Below are 22,634 nucleotides of genomic sequence, written 5' to 3' on the forward strand. Positions count from 1 at the left end.
TGTAAAATATGTATGTAATTTAAATTGGAAAATATGTCATGAAAAATTACAAGTATGTCAGAAAAATGCAGAAATATTCCCAGTAAAGCCAAAAATATGCACAACAGTACTCTCGAATTTCTCCCATACCCGATAGAGTACAGTAGGGGCTGTAATGTACCGAATGTTATTTTTACTTTTGACTGATTTTTGTGAAAAGCGAAAAAGACAAAGAAATGAGAACGAAACTTCTTTACTTCCCGTGCAACAATGAAAGAGAACATTTTCCTCAATAATACGTATTTGCATGGCTATAAATTGTCGGCGGGATAAAAAAAGTGGGGTATTATTGTTCTGTACTAAGAAAAGACGGCACCTTTCTTCCTGCTTTTCCATATCCTGCCATCGACAATATGAACTATCCGTTGTGCTAAAGCTACGAAGAAAAAAATTATGAAATAACCGATTATGTGCGAGAGAATTACGAAATTATATAGAAATATGTCTTATTACAACAAAATTGAAGAAATATGTTGTAGAAACGCTAATTGGTGAAATATGTCAAAATATGGTTTGTCAAGTTTGTCTATTTCGGCTGATTTTCATTAGATATGTAAAGATCTCACCCAATATTAGATCCAAAGCCAAATAAAAAATATGTTATAACATAAAGTCCATTGTATATTGTTATCATAATTCCTCCAATTGCCACAGTAAACTTTACGATTCAAATATGATCCGTGAATTTACAGTGAAATATACAAAGAAAACAAACTATTATCTCAAGGGGTATTGGGTTCGATCCCTTTTGAGGCATTGCACAGTGGTTCGCATTCAAATGTAAACTGTAGGTGCAGTTCCGATCAGCCTATCATGAGCACAAAGTCGACTTACATCAAGAATATTCTTGAGCCTGTTAATCTTGGTGATATAAGATAGAATAACTGAGTCTTGAATAATAATAGGCATAATAATATATATAAACAATGCCAGTTTTGAGGGGATACGCCCCTATCGCCCTCCTCGTGGATCGTGGACATACTCTGTATACGCCTTTGTTCCGTACCGATCGATACAGTAAAACCACGTGGTAAAACTGATATGGAATGAGTTTTTTTTTCCAGACTGAACTTCCCTAATCAGGGTCCTCGCAAGCACATGATCATCACATGATGCAGTATAACATGACAAACAGCAGTGGCATTGTCACATGTTTGCTTGGGTAGGGTCAAGTTTGAAGGAAATATTTTCAAGCGGGTTTCTCTTTGGTGGTCATGGCACAAGATTCTCTTAATACATATCTACATCTCTTTTTCTCCTCTCTTGCTTGTTTCCTCTCTCCCTCTGTTTCTCCCTTCTTTTCTTATTCTCTTTCTTTCACTGTCTCTACATATTTCTCTGTCTTTTTTCATGCTCGCTCTCTCATTCTTGCTTACTCTCTTTCTTCTTTTTTTATATTTGTTCTCCCTTTCCTTCTTCCTTACTTACTCCTTTTGTGTTATTCGTTCTCCCTTTCTTTCTTACTTACTATGTTTCTCTCTCCTTTTCTTACGCTCGCTCTTTCGTTCAAGGGCTTGGCCCCCTTTAAAGGAGGACTCAGGGCCCCCAAAACATACTCGTGCCCCAATTTTCCGTGGCTTAGAGATTGTACTTTATTTTTTTTAAAAAAAAATCCTCCAAATTATTTCTTTAAAAACTTTGAATTTAGATCACACTATATTTTAAAACGACTACTATTTATAAAAACTTAATATACCATGTGTGTGTGTGTCTGGTTAATATATTATGTAATGAATATTATTAATATGCAGAAAATATATTAGTTACGGTGTGAAATTTAACGTTATACGAAGAACCTCATTGGGACTTCACTAGCGCACTTAGGCCTCTAAGGAGAATCTATTTAGCCCTAGATTCGCAGACAAAAACTTTATGCTTTACTTAGGTGCTGTTGAACTTCCGTTCGGGTTTTCCCGTTGCTTTATCTTGACCAAGCTGTTCCTGACTCAAGACTGAAGCTTCTCTACAGAATATCGAATAATGTATATTTCTAAAAATGTAAGTTTGAAACTGACTTGTTCAATTTTTATTCTATCCATATTCCTCTAGCTTCAGTCTGTGCATTTCTTCCTTCCAGCCGACCCCCATGCACACAGCGCGCTGCGACGCCAGGAGTGTTGGGTTCGAATCCTGTCCCGGGCATGGGCGTTATTTGTGAGTGTCCCTTCATTAATTTCATTACTCAACCCCATCTTCGCGATTAGCCAAAAGTGGAAGAAAAGCGAAGTAAAATAAGCCAAATCTATTCGATCCTCGATGGAGGGTTTCCCGCTTAGGCTCCCTGAGAATCTTTTGTCTCTTTCTGCCGTTTCCACACATCCGTTTCTCTCTCTGTGTTTCCCACCCACCCCCTCTATTTCACTCTCTAATCTGCCCTACTTTCGCGCAAGAGAAAACCCAGAAAACGAGAAGCATGCAAGCTTTATTTCGGACAGCGCGTTATCTGTTCATTTCACCTCTTGAGAGGCTCTTGTGCTTTTGCTCAAAAGTGTGCATCGAAGAGGAATCCCGTTGCAAGCTGCAGGAATCGCCCTCCCCTCTTTTTGGGGTTGGGGCAGACGCGCCACGCCACACAAGTAGCACACAAAAGCGGCGGGAAGATACTCTCTGTTGCAACGTCATCACATGTAGGGTCCCCTCATCCCATTCACGTGTCGCCGTGTACCACGTGGAACGGCGGAGAAGTAAGTGGACTTTGCGTACAGTGTTGCCGGATTTATGTCTGGAGTGCAACTGCTTTAGTGTTTTTACGGCAGATAGCTTTCTCCTTGCAGCTGTCGGAATACGTCTGCGCTAATGAAGAATGCGTTGGGTGCTCAAGCATTTCTCTTGGTATTGATTAATTAAAGAACTGTGGTCAATATCCACTTTTTCTGCTGCACGCGTGTTGGCTGAGAAACTTCGCGTGCTTGCGTTTAGCACGTCTCTCAAAACCCCTCCCGCTCACTTTTTTCGTTCTTTTGATCTGCACAACTGCCAAAGCTATGGAGCTCGCTGAACGCTGTGTTGTAATCAAGGCCTCACAATTTCGAGTCCGGTCGGAAGCACATTTCACAGTAGTTTGGGTTCCATTGTAAATTGTAGTCCAATTAACCTGAGAATAAAAAGTGTTGACACGAAAAAATAAAGTTGTGATAACAACAAAACTTCTTTTTAACGATAATAAGTTTATGTCAAATTCAGTTGCTTATTGGCGTACGCAAGGGTGAGCTGATGGAATTACAGCCCCCTCTGATTTTTTTTATGATAATCAAAGTTTTCGAGCAGGCTCTCGTGGCGGAGTGGTTAGAACATCGCGCTACGAAGCTAGGGGTCCCGGGTTCGAATCCTGGCCTGGGCATGGATGTGTGTGAGTGTCCATTCATCAATTTAATCATATCACCCATCCTCATCCACATCGTCGCAAATTACCCAAAAGTGGCACAAGAAGCGAAGTAAAATAAAGCAAATCAATCAAAATTTTCGAATGAAAGCAGTAAAGATCTCGGGAAAAACAAAAGTAGTAAATGCAAACCTTCCTAAAAATGACTCCTCATTTTGTCTTTGAACAACTTTCAAAACGAAGGTTAATAATGCTAATTATGAAATATTTTATAATTCTTACTTATAAAATTCTTACTTAGTGTTTCTCCTCCTTCACGGCGCACTTTTACATGCAATGCAGCCTTAGTGAAAATAGATCAGTGCCAAGTTTTTTTGAGGTGCTTCCTTGTGCTATCTGATTGTCACGCGGGAGACCCGGGGTGGATCATCTAAGGTCCGAATTTTTCCGGCCTTGTCCCCGCATAAAGCAGCTCTGGGGCTCACCCAGCCTCAAATCAATGGGTACCTGGGTGGGGGTTAAAGGCGACCGGAGCGTGGTGCTGATCACCACCTCCAAAATGAACGAGATAGGGAATGTGTGGGGCCCTTACCTCCACATCACCTAAATGTGCCTTCATGGCACAGTGCTATATGTACAGGGAACTTTACCTTTACCTATAAGCAGTCACGTAACCAGGGGGAGGGTTAAAGGGTTTGAAGCCCCCCCCGAAATCCTAATATCTAATTTATATGTTATTTTTATTGTTAATAACAGAAATAAAGTTATAACCACAGTAAAAACTGCATTACATCGAAAAAAGTTTAGTGTATAATAGAGGAACCAGGTTACGGTTTTATATTCTACCATTTCATCCTGCCCGACCCCGTGGCCGAGTGGTTAGCACATCGCGCTGCGACGCCAAGGGTCCCGGGTTCGAATCCCGGTCGGGCTTGGTTGTTTGTAAATGTCCATTCATCACTTTCATCATTTCATCACTCATCCCCATCTTCGCAAATTAGCCAAGAGGCACAAAACGCGAAGTAAAATAAACTAAATCAATCAATCAATCAAACCATTTCATCCAAAGAATAATTGGATCCAGAGCTTCCAAAACTTAGCTTTCTTTGTGATAGGTCACAGAATATAAACGTTGTGAGTAAAATTTATCACTAACTGTTAAATCCTTTTTTTGAACGACTGTGTAAAAGTTAATAACAAAATACAATAACTACGATTTCAGTGCACTAACTGTACAAAATATAAAAAAGTAATGAACAATAATTTTGTTATATATTCACTGACACGGTGGATCAAGTAGCAATGTCTCTCCATTTATGTAATAATAACAATAAATTTGGATTGAAATTGGTATATTTATAATAACTTATAATAGTTATTATTGTAAAATAACAATAATAATTACAGGCATTTTTTTTGGACTAATCAAGCTTGACCACCTCTTCAAATACTTTTGGCGACGCCCGTGCTGATAGGGGATGAGCCCCCACCCCGAAAATTCTGGCTACGGACCTGCCTATAAGATACTTAAGTCATTAGAAAGAATGCGGTAACTAGCGTTGCCAGATCACTGTTATCTGTGCGTTGTAAGAATGAAGTCAATATTAAAAAAAATGCATGTGCCTTGTGAGTAATCGAATGGCAACGTAAAAATCTTGCACGTAGAAATGAATATATATATAGTGCATGAAATAAAGCCATACCACTCAACGTAGCTGCTACATTGAAGTTTTGAAACCTCATGTTATGATTTTCATCGTTTCAGTTTTGCGTTATCACTTCTCGTACACAGTGGCGCAGGAACGTTTTCCATTTGGGGGGGGGGGTGTACAAAATTCAGTCTCCCATATATATACGTATATTACTTCACAGGTTCCCCTTCCTGGGTATAATGTGAAGGCATGGGAAATATTCATTTTAGAACAGCACACTCGAATTTCCTGTTATTTAATGCTAAATTTGAACACATAATTTTTATTTCTTTGTTTTTCTTAGAATTGATGATAATTTAAGATCAGATAATAATTCCGAAACATATAAAGCTCTGGACCTTGTTCTGGTCTAATTTTGAATTTAATGGAACGGAAAATCAGGAGTTCGAAATGTAAAAATTGCAAACAAAGATACATCTATTCATTCTAATGCAGGTTGCGATTTAAAGGGTGTGAGGAAGATCCCCCCCCCCCACTATCTTGAACCATTCCAACCAGGAATAATCATCTCCCACCTAGTGGATATAGAAACCATATTATTGAATATATCATACTTATAGAGTTCCAATTCAGTTCAGATCATTTTAATGTTCCATGCCTACATATAAAAATATCTTTAAAAAATTCATGGCAAAGCATTTATTTGTAATATAATTAGCTCTACCTAATGACGCTGTTCAAGTACTGAAAGTACTATTATTACACATACAAAACCGGAATCCTTCAGATCTCAGAGCAAGCAAGGAAAACCATACGCTCGAAAGTATCTTTCATTTCAATCTTTGGTGGACAATATGAAGAGCCAGCCAAGGTTTATTTTCAGATGTAGTGGTATTAAATCTAGAATGTAGGTACATGCGTGTGTTTTGGGATGACATGCCAATTCTTCGTCCTCCGTGGCGGAGTGGTTAGCATAGCGCGCGCTACGATGACAGAGGTTCCGGGTTTGAATCCCGGCCTGGACATGGGTGTTATTTGGGAGTGTCCCTTCATCAATTTCATCATAATCATCACTTATCCTCATCTTCGTAATTAGTCAAAAGTGGCAGAAATGCGAAGTAAAATAAACCAAATCAATCAATCAAACACTCCCATCTCAGTCAAAGAACTTGTGAATCCAATCGAAAATCAACTAACACAATGTGAAAGCGGGTTCAATACAATAAACCTAACTTAACTAATTATAGAAATCATTTTGAAGTTTTAAACCTACTTTTCCTTTCAATAAATAGACCCCTAGTGCATTGTTTTCATACAAAAATTTGCAACAAGTTGGATCAAGTCTAAGCATCACAGTGCCCTCAGTGCCCTTGACAAGCAAACTGGCAAACCATAGAACCTGCAGTGATTCTCATTTCTCTCCTACATTCATCTGATTTTCTTACAGTTTGACTTTAGGGTTTAACTTAAAATGGCGTTGTGTTCGTGTTTCATTGTATATCAAATTCGATTATAAGCAATTAGTGTCTAATTCTAAGTATACCTAATACATAGGTAAAAATAAGTCCTCCTCCCTCTGATAAAATCACAAATCGCACTGTTTTAATGTCTAGGAAACATTTCATTTCACATAGGAATGATATCGCGATGAGACGAGTCGAGAATTGTCACAGCCTCATTTCGTCTCCTGTGTGGTGAGGTCCGTCTTGTTCTTGTTTGTGCTTATTCTTGTCTCGGTTTCGGATCAGAAGTCATTAAAACTTTTTCTAGATTCACTTCATGCTCAGATAGGCTAATCGGGACTGGATCTACAGTTTAAAGTGGAATCCAAAGCACTGTGCATGTGGGACTCCTTAATTACAAGACGAGGTGTCTCGTCCTGACACACAAAATGTTTAGTATAAGCAACATGTACATTGTGTCACGACTCTCACAACGTACAATTTCTCATTAAAGCAAAAACTTAAGTTGATAACGCTTTTCTGCTTTACATCTTGTTTCGACACTGCGAACCATCGAAATACGGAATTTTATCCTGACTAGATTAAAATGGGCAGCGCAGGCATGCAATTGTCACTACTGGATTTAATTTTCAATTACAATAAATAAAATACACGGCTAATTTGAAAACTTAATTAGATATACACTTGGTATGTCTGAAGAAGAGATAGAATTTGAAATTTATTTTAAGCAATTTCTTTAAACATGATAACCAGTTTTTCCAACGAGATGGTCTCTTACATCAAGTATCGTCTCGTTTTGATTTTGCAGAGATTTATTTCATTCTCGTCTTGAAATTTGAGAGAAAACAGATTTTTCTTGTCTTAGTAACATCTGTATTCTTAACAAATCTCTTAATACGAGGTATGTAGGTTTAAGTATAGTTTTCCGAATATCCTCTTACAAAGTTATGAAAATTATGAGTGAGGTACAGGAGTAGATTGTACCCCCCAAGTTGGTCAGTCGTGTCTAGTCTTGTTTGTGTAAGTATTTCGTTTCGGAAAATTCCATTTGAAAAACTCAAAAGAAAAGGAGGTCAGTCATATACGCTTCTGATTAAGATGTATATCTTATCTTCGAATAGACGCGACCGTTTCTTAATAAAAGTGTACCCCCTTAAGCAAAAGAGCATTCGTCTGGAGAGTGATATTCTGAGAGTAGGCTAAACTTTACCTGATTCCACTGTTCCACACACATTTTAAACAATTTTCATCTCCTTAAAGAAGTTTCCAAGAACACAGGTCAATGAACTAAATCATAGCAAGCACAATGTAGTAGAATAAGTTTACAATGGTTTCAATTTCTGTGGTAAGGAAGACAATGGTTATAAGTTATAAACAATTTAAACTTTTCTTATTGAGCTAATTTTAACAGTAGCAGCTTGCGTCTGTCAAATTATCTAACGGGGGTACAATTATATTTACGGATTTAGAGGGGGTACAGTATTCCACTTGAAAGATGTAGGGGGTACAATGTACCCCTGTACCCCCCGTTCCTGCGCCACTGCGCGTACACCCTGTATTCATGGATAAGATAATACCGAAATTAACAAATAGGAAAGAAAATATTCTTCAGAAGTCTCGTGGTTTCGTTTACATTAACATCCTTCTTACAGAGGATGAAGAACATAAGCAAAAAGTATCGTGAATGATCTAGGTGAAATTCTACATAATAATTTGGTTTTTCGATTTGCAAATCAGGTGTCGAAACAGTGTATGATCTACTGTACTGAAGGCTTTTCCCTTGGAAATCAACTCTACTAAACTTATCTTTATAAAAGTGGTAGGAATGCTGTCTATAATTATCTATGCCTTATCTCTCCCTCAGGTTACAAATGTCTGGAACAACCTGAATTGCCAGACTGATTTCCTCCCTGAGGAGACAAGGGATCACATTCTTCTTGAAGCCACGCGTAGCCAGAGCTGATAGAGAGGAGAATGGCGCCAATTTCTGGCCTTCTGGCGATGACATGTTTTCCCACAATCGCGTGATTTATTGAACTTCAACCTTTTGTCCTTCTCGTGTCGATGCGGGAATGCTAAGCCCAAAAAGCATGTTTTTCCAGACGAGTTGCTGAAAGTGCAGCTTATTTTGTGTCCCTTTTTCTGCCTCGTAAGGCCTATCAGGACGATGAGGATGAATAATGATGAAAATACACTAAAAAATAAATATGCCGGGGTTCGAACCAGGAATCATGGTCGCCTGTAGAAAGGCACTCTTAGAATAAAAAAAAAAGCCTACTTCTCCTTCTTCCCTCCCTCTTATTTGTAATTCTATGGCCTATTTCTTTTCTTGTATCTTCTTCCTAGCTTTCGATCTTTTATAGTTATTTATTTATTTAAAAAATCCTGAATACAGAGAGAATCAATTTTATATCAGGATATCAACAGAGACAAAAAGAAATTAACAAATGAAAAGCCCGCACACATACACAAACGAATTTAGGTAAAAATGGCAAAGGAAAAAATGGCAACGGAAAAAATGGCAAAAGTGAAAATTGCAAATGGAAAAATGGTGAAAATAGAAATCACAAACAGGAAGCAAGAGTTCTTTTGTTATATAGCACTGTCGGTATGAATTATTCTAGTTTTCATCTCTGGCAGTTGTCAAGTATATAGTATGAAATGTTCTCTTATACCGTTCAAAATCAAATCTGCTGTTTTAGGTTCACTAGGATTGCACGGATGATCATTTCGTATCTTCATATCATTAGGACATTTGGTTATCATTACAGCATCGTAAGCAGGTGGATGATTATGGTCGTAACACACATGCTTTAAATTTCAAACTGTGAAATGCAAGACATATAATTTCTCATGTAAAATCATAACATATTGTAGGCTATTTGCAATTTTTTCCGTTGCCATTTTTTCCGCTTGCCATTTTGACTTTGCTATTTCTTCCGTTGCCATTTTTTCCTTTGCCATTTTTACCTAAATTCACAAACACACATATGTATGTAACAAGAATAAAAACAATAACTAGAGTATAACAAATATTAATTACTCTTCAGCTGCTTGATGCACGCCGTTCTGAAAGCCTGATTAGATAGATTGAAGCCTGGAGGAGCATTTAATTAATTGTATGTACATGGTTTGTAGCCTATAGAGAAGTGACCTTTGTTCTAGGATAGCCTTGAGACTTTTGTGTAAAATAAGTTGTTGCATTTGGTGTTGGTACGTGGGATCCGAATGTGAAGAAGTAGCAAGAGTTAATTAGTCGTCCGTTATAATTTTAGCACCGCTTGTTCGTGTTTACTTCCTTTCTTTTTGATAATTTATTTCTGTTTCCACGTTCTCTCTCTCTCTCTCTCTCTCTCTCTCTCTCTCTCTCTCTCTCTCTATATATATATATATATATATATATTCTTTATTAATTTATTTCGCTTTCTCTCGCTTTCCTACCTTTTCCTCAGTCTCTCTGCATTGTCTATTTTTGGTCGGAACGGGATTGGGAAGTGAATTTTTTATAATCTCGACGTTCGGGACTGACCAAAAAATCGCCATTCACCGACAAGATCAGGAAATTTTCGGGATGGTAAATTTTTAAATTTTCCCGACGTCGTGAAATCTCGAATTCTACACATTACGCCGAACTATTTGCAATTTTCTGATTGATAAAAATAATAAATAATATCACAGCACAGCGTTCTCCGAAACCGGGGATACTGGGTTCGAATCTTACTAAGGTTTCTCTTCTCATCATATTATCATTTTAGTTTCTATTTTTATCACTAAATTTGGGTATTATATTTTGACAGAGTGGGTATGGCCCACTGTGGGCCACCCTTGGCCCCGCCATTGCTTCACAGGGAGCAAAAGTTTGAAGAAGAAAGAACGTGCGTACAGTGTACCGTTATATTCTCCCCCGATCGTGGTGGTTCTAAGCGCTCTGCAATTTCCAGTGTTTCAAATTCTCCTCGCGCTCTGTGACGCACGATACCAAGAACTGGCTTCCGCGGGAAGTGCTTCGTAGAAGAAAAAGAAATCCCAAGAACAATGGTCGACTTCAAAACAAAAGCATTTCCAATCACGTGTAATGTTACAGGCAGTAGCATGCTCAGGAATTTGGTAGCAAGGGGATATGGCTCCTTCTTTTAAACTATTTGCTGCTATTTTTTCACACATCTGACGTTTTCACTCGTCCATTTCATTCTCATCGTCGGGATAAAACCCAATAAGTGGAAAAGCGAAGTAAAATTACCGAAATAGAAAGCTAATATTTCATATTTAGTGGACCTAGAAGTATAAAATTTAGATTCTATGACATCAATTTTTACACTAAAGTGTCGAAGGTAACACTGAATTTCAGGACAGAATATTATTGATTTTGTAGGGAAAATTAAAAAGAATTCACGTCCTGACTTATAAACCAATCAAAACTCGACAGATTGTTTTTTCGAGTGAACCACAAAGTTTTAGCTGTGCATGTAACTCAGCACTTGAAAGAAACAACAATCTGAACTGATTAGATTAGAACTGGATCACGCATGTGAGAGGTTGTCAGGAAGCGAGTGATAAGGGAAGTCTTTCCTCACTTCATTCGGGCTGTATGTTTAGCAGTGTAGAAACAACATACTAACTATAATAATATATTGTTTGGGATGTGGAGGCCAAGGAAGGGGGAGGGGTTAGCAGACTTCCTTTTGGCATAATGAAAAATTAGTGTACTTTTGCTTCCTTCTTTATATGTTTTACTTGTTGCGTCTTTTTCAATACCCCTTATTTTCGTCTTTCTGTGTTAGAAGCAGTTCTTCTCGATTATTCTCTCTTTTGTAATTTCCTTTAGAACTTTTTCTCTTTTTTTTACTGTACTCAACTCACAGTTTAAATACTACTCAATTCACGCATTGCATTATATCTGTACTGTACAATAAACACTGCAACATTCTTTATTGAATTTTTATGATCATTGTCGTTTTTCGTTTTCTGCTGGATCCATTATATCTGTGACAAGGGTTAGTTGTATGAACGGCTCTTGAGGCCGAAACACGCCTGCAAGATCTGTTCTATTCTCTCTTGGTCTTTTGCTATGTTTATTTCTCTTACTCTATCTTTCTATTCATCCTTTATCTACTTTAATTCAGTTTCTCTCTATTTCTCTTCGTGGAGTCGCGGTGGTCTTGTCGGTATAGGACGACTTACTGCCACGCGGGAAGGGGAACCCGGATTCAATTCCCGGAGGAAGTGATCTAAGTTCGGTATTATTCCGGCATTGTGCCTGCGTAAAGCGGCTCTGGGGCTCACCCAGCCTCAAATCAATGGATACCTGGGGGTTAAAAGGCGGCCAGAGCGTGGTGCTGATCACATTGATTTTTTTCATTTCCTTCCTTTCTCTTTTTCTTTCACTCGCTCGTCTTCCCGATTTTCTTTCTTCTTTAATTTATATTCTTTCTCTGGTTGACGTCACAAAATTTTCAACACACGTCCCACTTCGACACTTCATTTTGACCCTTGGACGTTTTTACGCGAGCGGCCGTGAATGGTACCATGGACAAATTAACCCGAGATACGGAGACGAGTCAAATCTCGGTTTAGTTTCGGATAAGACGAGACCAATACTCAGTATCCGAGACTCTCGTTAGAGGCTCTTGTAAACAAGATCGAAAGTTTTACATCAATCAAAATTCCTGTGCGACTTACAATACAGTCGTGGCAACACATACTTCCCCCAGAAGACTACTGGTATTAAGGCTGTATGAGGCAAGTATTTTTTTTCCATGATTGTACACCCAACCGCAAAAGAAATTGTAGGCGAATTGTCTATCACCATTTTCAGTCAGTTTGTTTTCCACAATGTGATACTGTAATCATAATTGAAATACAAACGTTAACAAGCAGAAGTCAGCACCAACCAACAAAATTAATTCCTTTAAACAACACAGGATGTAGAATTAATAAAACAAAATAATGAAAATAGCGATGAACAATTTGCCTATTATTATCTTTGCCGTGGGCTGTACCAATAACTATGTTAGTGTAGAATATTAGGTTAAATAAACACTATTTTTGTTCATGTTCGTTCTCCCTCTATTCTCTTCCAAAAGTTTAATTTGTATAGTGTTCAGAGACTGCTGAGGAAAGAACTGGGTTAATACTAAAAACAAAAAAGAAAAAATAATAGTTCAATACAATTGGTAGTTTTCCAATGTATTCGCAACTACTAAAATGGGACGACATGTTGTAGTGTGGTCTAAACTGAAGTTATCTTTGCAAATTGCAACGCACCGATCTCATACCAGGCTAGTAGTTTCCCGGTTCCCACAGTTTTTTTCCGTCTGGCCACTGCAGAGCAGCAGCAACCTTACTACTCCACACGTGCGCATGCGCAGACCATTATCTCTTGAGATATTGATTAGGGCGTAGTACGGCGACGCCAGGCAGGCGACTTTTTGGAACCTTGGTGTCGCGGACGACGAAGATACCCCGGAGAAATTGCACAAAATTCCGCGTTGGCAAAGGTCCTGCACTGCATCGCAACGGAATTGGTTTCGAAGTACGGATTTGTCTACTGCCGTGCCGTGTACCGCATGAGAAGTATCACGTCTTGCATTGTTAGGCGTGTCGAGATTTTGCCAATTTTCTTTAATAGGAGCGCTGAGCTAATCTGTAAACACACGTGCTCAAGCACGAAATACTAAAAAAGTGACCAAGGGCGTTCCGACACGAACGGGTTGGTCTTGAGCCCGTTCATCCTAAATCACAAAAAAACAACCAATGAACAGACGAGATTTGGTTTGGCAGTCAGCTCCTCCCAGATGGAGCAGTGGTAGCATAGTCGCCTTGTAATCAAGGGGTCCCGGGTTCGATACCCGGTGGAGGAACGTAGTAAATCGAATCCCGATTTAAACTGTAGGTCGTCCCAATTAGCCTTACTGTGCATAAAGTGGACTTAAAACACCAACTCAATCAATCGTCTCAAGTTGTAAATGCTCGCCTTCTCTCGATTTATAAACATCAGTCTCATACTTGTCTCTGAACTTTGAACGCGTGTAGAGGCAAGGGGCACTCAATTTTTTAAAATGGAAACTTATTATTTTTGTTTAGTATTTTAAATCCTCTTATAAAAAATAATAACTTTTGTATAAACCATTTTTCCATTCATCGCGTAGTTTCACAGATATTTGAGAAGTAAAAGTGGTAAGATAAATTTATAAACATCCAAATTTTATTCCAACAGTGGGAGAAACTATTTTTTACCTTTTTGAAAACCAGTATAGTCGATTGCGAAGAATAACTATCGCTAGCCAAATTATCCATCACATCATCGTATTATTTCATTTAATATATTTATACAGTGCAAAGTTCAAGAACTGAAACGAAGTAGCTGGCAAAACTCAGCACCAGCACTCTGTGTAAACCCCTCCCAAAAAAAAACCCCACTAGAATTAAAGATAAAATTGAAAATACGATGAACTATTTGCAATTTGTATGTATCTCACTGTACTTACATTCTCAAGTGGGAATCATATTTTGACATTAAAATTCACAAAAAATACATTGGAATTTCTGATAAACCCTAGTGCATAAGTGTACCAAGTTATTTCCTATTCCTACGGGTGGTTCACTTATTGTCAAACATTTTCAATAGGAAAATGGAGGAAAATTATTATATTTCCCCAACTTCCTTAAGAAAAGGAGCCGATTCGCACAATGTTCCTTCGGTGCGTCCCTGGAAGTGAGAATAATTCTGTAAGTAATTTGCACTTTTTCTGCTATATATTTCATCACTTCAAAAGACAGACTGTTCTCAATTGTGACGGGAATGTAGGTACGTAACGTAAGCATTCTCTGACGTAAGGGCAAAACACAATCATGTCACCCACCACCTTCGAATACTAGTGTTGAGAAAGGAAAACTCTTACAAAAGGAAATAATTTATTTCATGATCCTGAAATTACCCACCTTCGTCGCTCTTGACAATGTATATATTGTTATTCGAGCAACAAGTTATTCGCATTGCTCACGTGTGTATCAATCAATTTCATGGCCGCGCTGAGCTGTTACATTCTTGTTTGCTTTGCTTGCTTACAGTTACAGAACAGCATTGTCTTCGGCTCCCTCTCGCATTGGCGTTTGTCATGCCATCTAGTGGGAGAATCGGGTTACTATATACATCCGTTTTAGTGTTTCCAACCAATGACAATTATTCCTAGCACTAGAGTATTACCGAATTTAACCTTTAGACTCTCGAGCAGGTTTACAAAAGTACCCACTTTCTCGCCCCGCCTTCTTGGCGGGAATTTTAAATTCGAACACTCTTTGGAGGAAAATAGTTATAACTCGGGCACTATGGGAGCAATCTACTTCGGATAACTTTTGTTTTGCAGCTAAAACATCAGCGCATGCAACTGTGTACAATTCAGAACACCGGACCGAGGAATGGGGCTTGGGGGGGCACGACCCCCGAATTTCAATGGAAAAAACATTAAAATCTGGAGTTTGCACCCTGTTCTCCCGCTATTTTTGGGAGAAGGCACAAACTTTAGTATTCTTTTCAAAGAATGGACATTTCTCAAGATTGATTGATTGAGTTGGTGTTTTAAGTCAACTTTGTGCACAGTAAGGCTAATCGATACTGGGTCTACAGTTAAAAGTGGGATCCGAACCACTATATGCCTCCACCGGGAATCGAACCCGGACCCCTTGATTACAAGGCGACGACGCTACCACTGCGCCATCGGGGAGGCACGCATTTCTCAAGAGAATGAAACATGTTTCATGTTCTTTGGTGCCATACAAATTGAATGATAAGCCAAAATGTGATTATTTTTTTTACGAAAAATAGGTAATTTGCATTTTTGGAGGAAAATTGTTATAACTCGGGCACTATGGGAGCAATCTACTTCGGATAAATTTTATTTTGCAGCTAAAATATCAGAGCATGCAACAGTGTACAATTCAGAACGCCGAACCGAGGAAGGGGGTTTTGGGGGGAGCGAACAACGAATTTTAATGGAAAAAAGTAAAAGCCGGTAGTTTGCCCCCTCTTCTCCCGCTATTTTGGGGAGAAGGCGTGAACTATAGTATTCTTTTCAAAGAATGGCCATTTCTCAAGAGAATGAATGAAACATGTTTCATGTTCTTGGGTGCCATACAAGTTGAATAATAAGCCAAAATGTGATATATATATATATATATTTGTTTTTACGAAAAATAAAAAAATAGGTAATTTCCATTTTTGGAGGAAAATTGTTATAACTCGGGCACTATGGGCCGAGCAATCTACTTCGGATAAGTTTTGTTTTGCAGCTAAAACATCAGAGCACGCAACCGTGTTCAATTCAGAACGCCGAACCAAGGAAGAGGGATTTGGGTGGAGCGACCCCCGAATTTCAATGGAAAAAAATAAAAACCTGGAATTTACCCCCTTTTCTCCCGCTATTTTGGGAAGAAGGCGCGAACTTTAGTATTCTTTTCAAAGAATGGACATTTCTCAAGAGAATGAAACGTGTTTCATGTTCTTTGGTGTCATACAAGTTGAATAATAAGTCAAAATGTGATTATTATTTTTTTACGAAAAATAGGTAATTTGCATTTTTGGAGGAAAATTGTTATAACTCGGTCACTATGGGAGCAATCTACTTCGGATAAGTTTTGTTTTGCAGCAAAAACATCAGAGCATGCAACCATGTACAATTCAGAACGCCGAACCGAGGAAGGGGAGTTTGGGGGGCGCGACCCTTGAATTTCAATGAAAAAAAAATCTGGAGTTTACCCTCTCTTCTCCCGCTATTTTGGGGAGAAGGCGCAAACCTTAGTATTCTTTTCAAAGAATGGACGTTTCCAAAGAGAATGAAACATGTTTCATGGTCCTGGGTACCATACAAGTTGAATAATGAGCCAGAATGTGAATCTCTGTTCGGAAATGTGGCATGGATATGTTGCGAAGGGGAGGGGGGAGGTTGGTCAAAAAGTAAAGTAAAAAAAAAAAAATGTGAATTTCTCAGGCTTGCTCCAGACATGTGTCAGTTTTCCACCCAAACATAAAAGTATGAAAGTCCAAAAAGCACATTCATTTCGTACTCAGCACCATGATACCATATCGGGCCAGTACGACCTTACGCTGATGATACCATGGCCGTAGGCAGGAAAAAAAATCGGGGGGGGGGGGTTCATTCATAATTGTTCCCTTGGACGTCGCCAGAAATTTGAATAATAGAAATAATAACAATAATTGTACAATAATAATTAAAATTTCATAATAATAAAACAATTTTATTCCATAATAATAATACTAATAAAATAATTATTATTATTATATTATTGTTATATCCTTGAGGGGGCTTACTCAATCCAGCAGATGAGTGAATATCCAGCACAAGTTTCTTTTTGTTTTTTTTACGTTTCATACAGTGTGAACTGAAATGCACAATTATTATACTTCGTCATTAAACTTTAGATACCTTCAAGAGAAAAGCTTTAAAAGTTAGATGGAAATTTTAGTCATAAAGTTTTTGTTGTTTGACTTTAAAATTAAATTTTTGGAATTTTGAAAAGTGTGGAACCAGTTATTCTTTTTAAAAACTTAGCCTGGTGCATGGATTGTAACCTCAATCGCGAACGTAATGTGCTACAAAACTGGAGATCCTATGTTTAAACTCCTATCAAGGGGGATTTTCGACTTTATCGGACAGGGAATTTAAAAGCTGGAAAGGGAATTTTGGGACAATCATAAGGGAATCCTCAGTCTATATTCCTTGTGACGCAGGAGCAACACTGGAAAGATGACAGCAGAAGTGATAATGGAGGGGTCGCGGGTGGGTTACGATTCTGAGAATAAATCCTGTTTCACTCAAGTTTCAGAATTCCAAATGTATGAAAATTCTAGCTCCATCGTTTCAACATTGTCTCAATGTATTTTTGTGATGCTTCAAAAAAAAAATTGAAAATTTGTGAACTTCCATTAATCCAACATGTCAGAAGTTTCGGGGGGGGGGGTTGAACCCTAGAAACCCCCCCTCTAAATACGGCCATGGATGATACCATATGGTATGTAATGGTCCTTTGGTGCATGAGGGTCGTTACATGGGGTATGTAGCTACAATACTTAAGGACTTTAAAATATAAAACACTCTATCATGTATCTTATGGTTTATTAGACAGAGTTCTTATATTGGTAGAGTATTACTATGTTTCTATCCTAAACTAGCTAAGTCCCTAATATCTCTGCTGGAGACTATCCAAGATTTAGGCTAAGTCAAAATAAAGTGAAGTCCATTTACCTTACTCAGAGGTATTTTCTGGTGCAGTCTGGCGTCGAGCAGCAACTTCTCTGGACTGGCCTCCTGTTCCTTATTTGGTTGTTTTTTTTTTATAGCAAAGTGTCTTCCTGTCCGTTGGCTTACCAATGACCCTTTCAAAGTCATTTCGATCTCAGTAGCTCTTTGTACATAAGTCCATTTCCTCAATAGCTCATGATGGGTAATCACCAGATTCCCATATTTAGTCCTAGAGCAATTATCCATATTTGGAAATCATGAGATCACGGTTTTCCTTGTTTCAGAGAACCTTGAAGTTGTTTACTAATAGTTCACCCTTTTATGGATTAGCCACTCCCCTTTATTCCAACCATGGCCTTTGGCCAATGAATTGGACTTATCCTCTTCCCATGCCGTTTGATTCGCCAAGAGACAGAGAGTGTATGCTTTCTTGGTGGCACGCTGATTTGCGCATAATAAACTAGCCTTCCAGTATTGTTAAGACTAGCACCAAGTCAAATACCATGAGTTCAGATATTTTATGAAATATAAAATGTATTTTATATCAATCTGGTTTGTTGTAAGGGATGGTTGAAAATCCATCCATTACAGGTATCATCGGGGGAGTAAAGGTTAAAAGTCAGAGAATAAATAGTTCAACTCTTGGTACAATAGTGTCACATTTATTCGGACAATTATGGGTACTTTCTAAGTCTATGTCATTATGTACATTTTCAACAAAAACATTTTGTGGCAGTCTACAAATTGCTACAAATGAAGCAGTGTTGCTTAAATGATAACGTTGTTCAACTTCTGTCTGATGCAGTATTGTTTATGATAGTGAAATTTCCATTACAATCCCCCCTCCCCCAAACAACATATGGGTGGATGCAACCTGCATCCACACACCCACCTGGGCTAATGGAAATGTGTTTTATTTCACATCATGTAAATCCTTTATTTATTTTCAGGGTGGTATTTCAAGGGTTAATGACCTAAGACAGATTGACCTAAAACCTTTGACCCTTGGGGGGATGGATATATGATTTTTATATCTGTATGTTTCGGAAGAAATTTGTAGAATCCCCCAAAACTCCACTGGAAATTTTACAAACGCCACACTGCTTATTTCACTTAAACCACACATTCTGAGCTCCATCTTGGAGTGATCAGCACAGCATGTTACAATGCCAGAGGTCTCGGATTCGAGTACTGGTCTGGGCATGGATGTTCTTTGCGAGTATCCCTTGATCAATTTGATCATGTCGTCACACATCTTCAATGTCATGATTAGCCAAAAGTGGCAGAAAAACAATGCTACAGTATATAAGAAAAATCAAATAATCAAATTATACCACAGACAATAGAGTAAGTTTTAAAAAATTGAATAAGAACACAAATTGACAGAACACCCATGGCCTCTGCTCTGCCCTCCTGAGCTATTGTGTAATATAGGCTCGTTTTCTGTAATAAAGTGGATGTTGAATATCTTACCTACATGTAATCAATTCAAGCATCCATCCAAATAACCAAATATTGCGAGATATTTTTTGCCATGTGACACAATTCTCCATTTTTCAAGGTGAAGACAGCCATGTTGGGACAATTGTCTCTTATATATATTTTAAATCACAGCTTTTACCTGTTTTCCATCTCCTGATGAACATCGCTGGCAATATACAAGATCTACATTTCAAAACTATGTGTAAATACTTACATGCATATAAATATCTGTAAATTTTGTGATATATATATGCAAATCTATTTCAGCTCACCAAGAATGCAGGAGCTGTAACAGTCGGCCATTTTGGAAGGGTTTTAAGTTTTCTAGGCATCAGTTTATCTGCTGAAGACTTTCGTCTTCTGTTGAAGAAGTTCCTAAAAGATGGCTACACAATCAACTACGTCGCCTTCCTTGCAGCGATTACTGATATCACCCACTTTCTGGAAAAGAAGGGACTTATGGACTATGGAGGGGTAAGATAACAGCATGGATGCTAAATCACTCTAAGTATTTATACTTAAAAACTTAATATCCTCAATCATGCATTTGATTTGAAATGATATTTTGAGCCATATTCTTGTGGTTGTGTCGTCGTGCTATCCCAAATAACCACCACCGTTGGTCAGTTTTTACGTTGGAAAGGTTGGCTTTACTTTGGTGGGCAAATTGACGTTGGGCCAACGGTGGTTGCCAATGTTTGCCCAACCATGGAAAAGTGAGTCAACATCAGTTTTAAAAACAACTCTTTCATCCTAAGAAAACTTTCAGGAGTATGCTGAAAATTGCATAGTGTAAAATAAGTGACATATAACAGTGTCTCATTTCGAATATTTCAGTCATGGCACATACTGGAAATATATTTTTAATAACAGTAGAAGCTATTTTTAACTTGCAGTCACTCACCAGTCCTTTGTCAGCCGCCATGGATGAATGATGTCTTGGGAATTGCTTATTGTTTGTTTCTTTTGCTGTATAGAACAAGAACATTCTTACAGGTATTATTGTGAAGGTGGTTAAGCAATGTTATGTGCAACTAAATTCCATGAAAGATGAAAAACTAAGTAAACTCTAGAAGGTTTTTGTGCTACCACTTGAAGGTATGGTGCCTTGAAAACAATGATACCATGTGACTGAGAAAGTGCTGTGTATTTTTTTTTATTTTCATAAATAACTTGTACTATTGTTTACATTTAGCCTCGCATAAATTAAATATATATCAGAACATAAACCTATCCATTCTTTAGTTTTCAGTTGTACGTAAAAACATACATTGCCCAACGTAAAAACATACATTGGCCCAACGTAAAAACCACACGTTGGAACGGTATGTTTTTAAGTAAGGCCAACCGTTGGCCAACCATTTTCAGTATGGTTGGCCCAATGTTGGGCCAACCACTTTTGGTTACTTGGGATAACATGCATATTTTTGTTTTTCCATATTTGCTGTTGAAATAAAAATTTAAACCGCTCCCTAGAGGGAATCTTAAGACGTTTGGTTTAAACTTTTTAAAGAATAGTAGAATCAATTAATTACTAAGTCCAAATCATTTAAAAGCTTGGTTTATTCCGCATACTCCTGAATTCGGATTCTGTCTTTCAATAATTCTACAGATATAAATGGTTCTCAAGGAACTTTTTAAAAATTATTTCACAGCACCCTTAATTAGATGTCCAACCAATGGCATAGCCAAACATGAACTTGGCTCCTCTTGAAAATTCACCAAATTATCCTAAAATATATATTGATTGAATTAAAATTGTTGGGTACGTCGGCACATATGGCCATTTTGCACCCTTCAATGTAAACAGGGAAATATTCCCTCATCTAAATGTCTTACTTACGAGTTTAAAAAAAGGGTGCGTAAAAAGCCCCTTGAGAAAGGTAAGAAGTGCAGGGTTGTAAAGGGACCTGCACAAGACAAACACAACACATTAAAAAGTAAGAATAAACTAACAACATTTGTTTTTGATTCAAGGCATGATTATCACCACCATATGAGGAATGTGTACATATAAAATATAGCAAATTTTCTCATCACAAGAGGTCTTCTCACATGTGAATCTGTTTGCCAGATTTCGTGTGTGTTCAACTGTTTCTTTCCAAAGTGCACTGAGGTGACTGATGATGTCAAGTTGAATATCATCCATTGAGATACGTAAATTTAAATGTTTTCTTATACCTATTTGTTTTCTCGTGTTAGGATTTGTTGCCTCAGTTTCCTGGACGTGCAATTCATGTGGAAATCCCTAATCTCCCACGCCCTGAATTGGGCCATCCATGCCCAACCACAGCTGTTAAATACAAGAAATCATTTCACCCCTGCTTGGAGTTACCACCAACACCTGAAGATACCGAAAGGGTGATTCACAGAATTCAACAATATGTGCTATCTAACAGAATCAGAGTCAATGAGTTTTTCAAGGTGAGTTGACAATCCTTCAGTACAAAGATCTACCAATACTTCACAGACAGATATCTGTATTATTATTTTTTATTATGTTCCACAATGTGGCCATGTAGTCTAAGGTGCAAGCTTTTGGCTCTGGCTATGGGACATGCACAGGTTCAAGTCTCCTGGGGGAAGCGTAACAACTTTTCTCCTGAGATTTCGGCCTGTGTATGGGACCAGTGGACACCCACCATCATGAGGAAATTGGAGAACTATGATGAGTAGCGTAACACGGTCATGGAAACCTACAACAATGACTGTGGGTTCCTCGTGCTGACCAGAAGTCACCTGCTTGGATGATCTCTCACCTCTGGTGGAAGTGAGGTCAATCGACAGTCGGTAGGTGGCACTGGACCTCACGAGCTGTTTTCTCCCCTCACAAAAGACAGTCCATGTTTACAAAGAACACCAGTTGTAACTCTAATATATTCATGTACTTTAGAAACCAGTTTTATAAATGACATTTTTCATTTCAAAATTTTGACATAGCCCTACAATAATTTCTAAATATAACAAGTTTTCAATAACATCTAAATATAAAGTATTAGTATGCAATATTAATTAGGCATTATCCATTGCCTAATGCATATTCTAACACCATATATCGATAAAGCACCTCTTCTATTGTCTTCAGTTGAACAATTTCAAATTTCATACAAAAGAAACTGTTCACCCGAAGATGAAAAACGAGGTGCTCTTAAAATTTAGTGTTAGAATAGGCATATATGTATACTATAAGATAATATCCAATTAACATTGCATGCTAATAGAGAATCCACTGTCGCTAACATTCAAGAATTAGTAGAAAGTATTCCTAGTAATAAGTAAGTTTACTTCAACCTGATGTCTTCTTCTTCTTCTTTCTTTAATTCATATGAGCTTTTACTGTTAAAACATGGTAAATCCTGTTATAAACTTCTGTTATGGCTGTGACAGACAATAGTAACCAAAATGTAAATCATGGGCA

The 22,634-nt window shown here is 38.0% G+C and overlaps 1 protein-coding gene across 1 annotated transcript in view; it reads left to right on the plus strand.

Moving 5' to 3' along the window:
- The window catches only part of LOC145994870 (uncharacterized), a 52,137-nt gene that overhangs the window by 19,444 nt on the left and 10,059 nt on the right, over positions 1-22,634 (plus strand). The window contains exons 5-6 of the mRNA XM_083131294.1: positions 19,484-19,690; positions 21,419-21,640. Coding sequence (XP_082987420.1) covers positions 19,484-19,690; positions 21,419-21,640 — 429 coding nt within the window. The remainder of the gene's footprint in view (positions 1-19,483; positions 19,691-21,418; positions 21,641-22,634) is intronic.

The sequence above is a fragment of the Lepisma saccharinum genome, chromosome 11, assembly GCF_977018435.1.
Source record: "Lepisma saccharinum chromosome 11, izLepSacc3.1, whole genome shotgun sequence".
Taxonomy (NCBI): Eukaryota; Metazoa; Arthropoda; class Insecta; order Zygentoma; family Lepismatidae; genus Lepisma; species Lepisma saccharinum.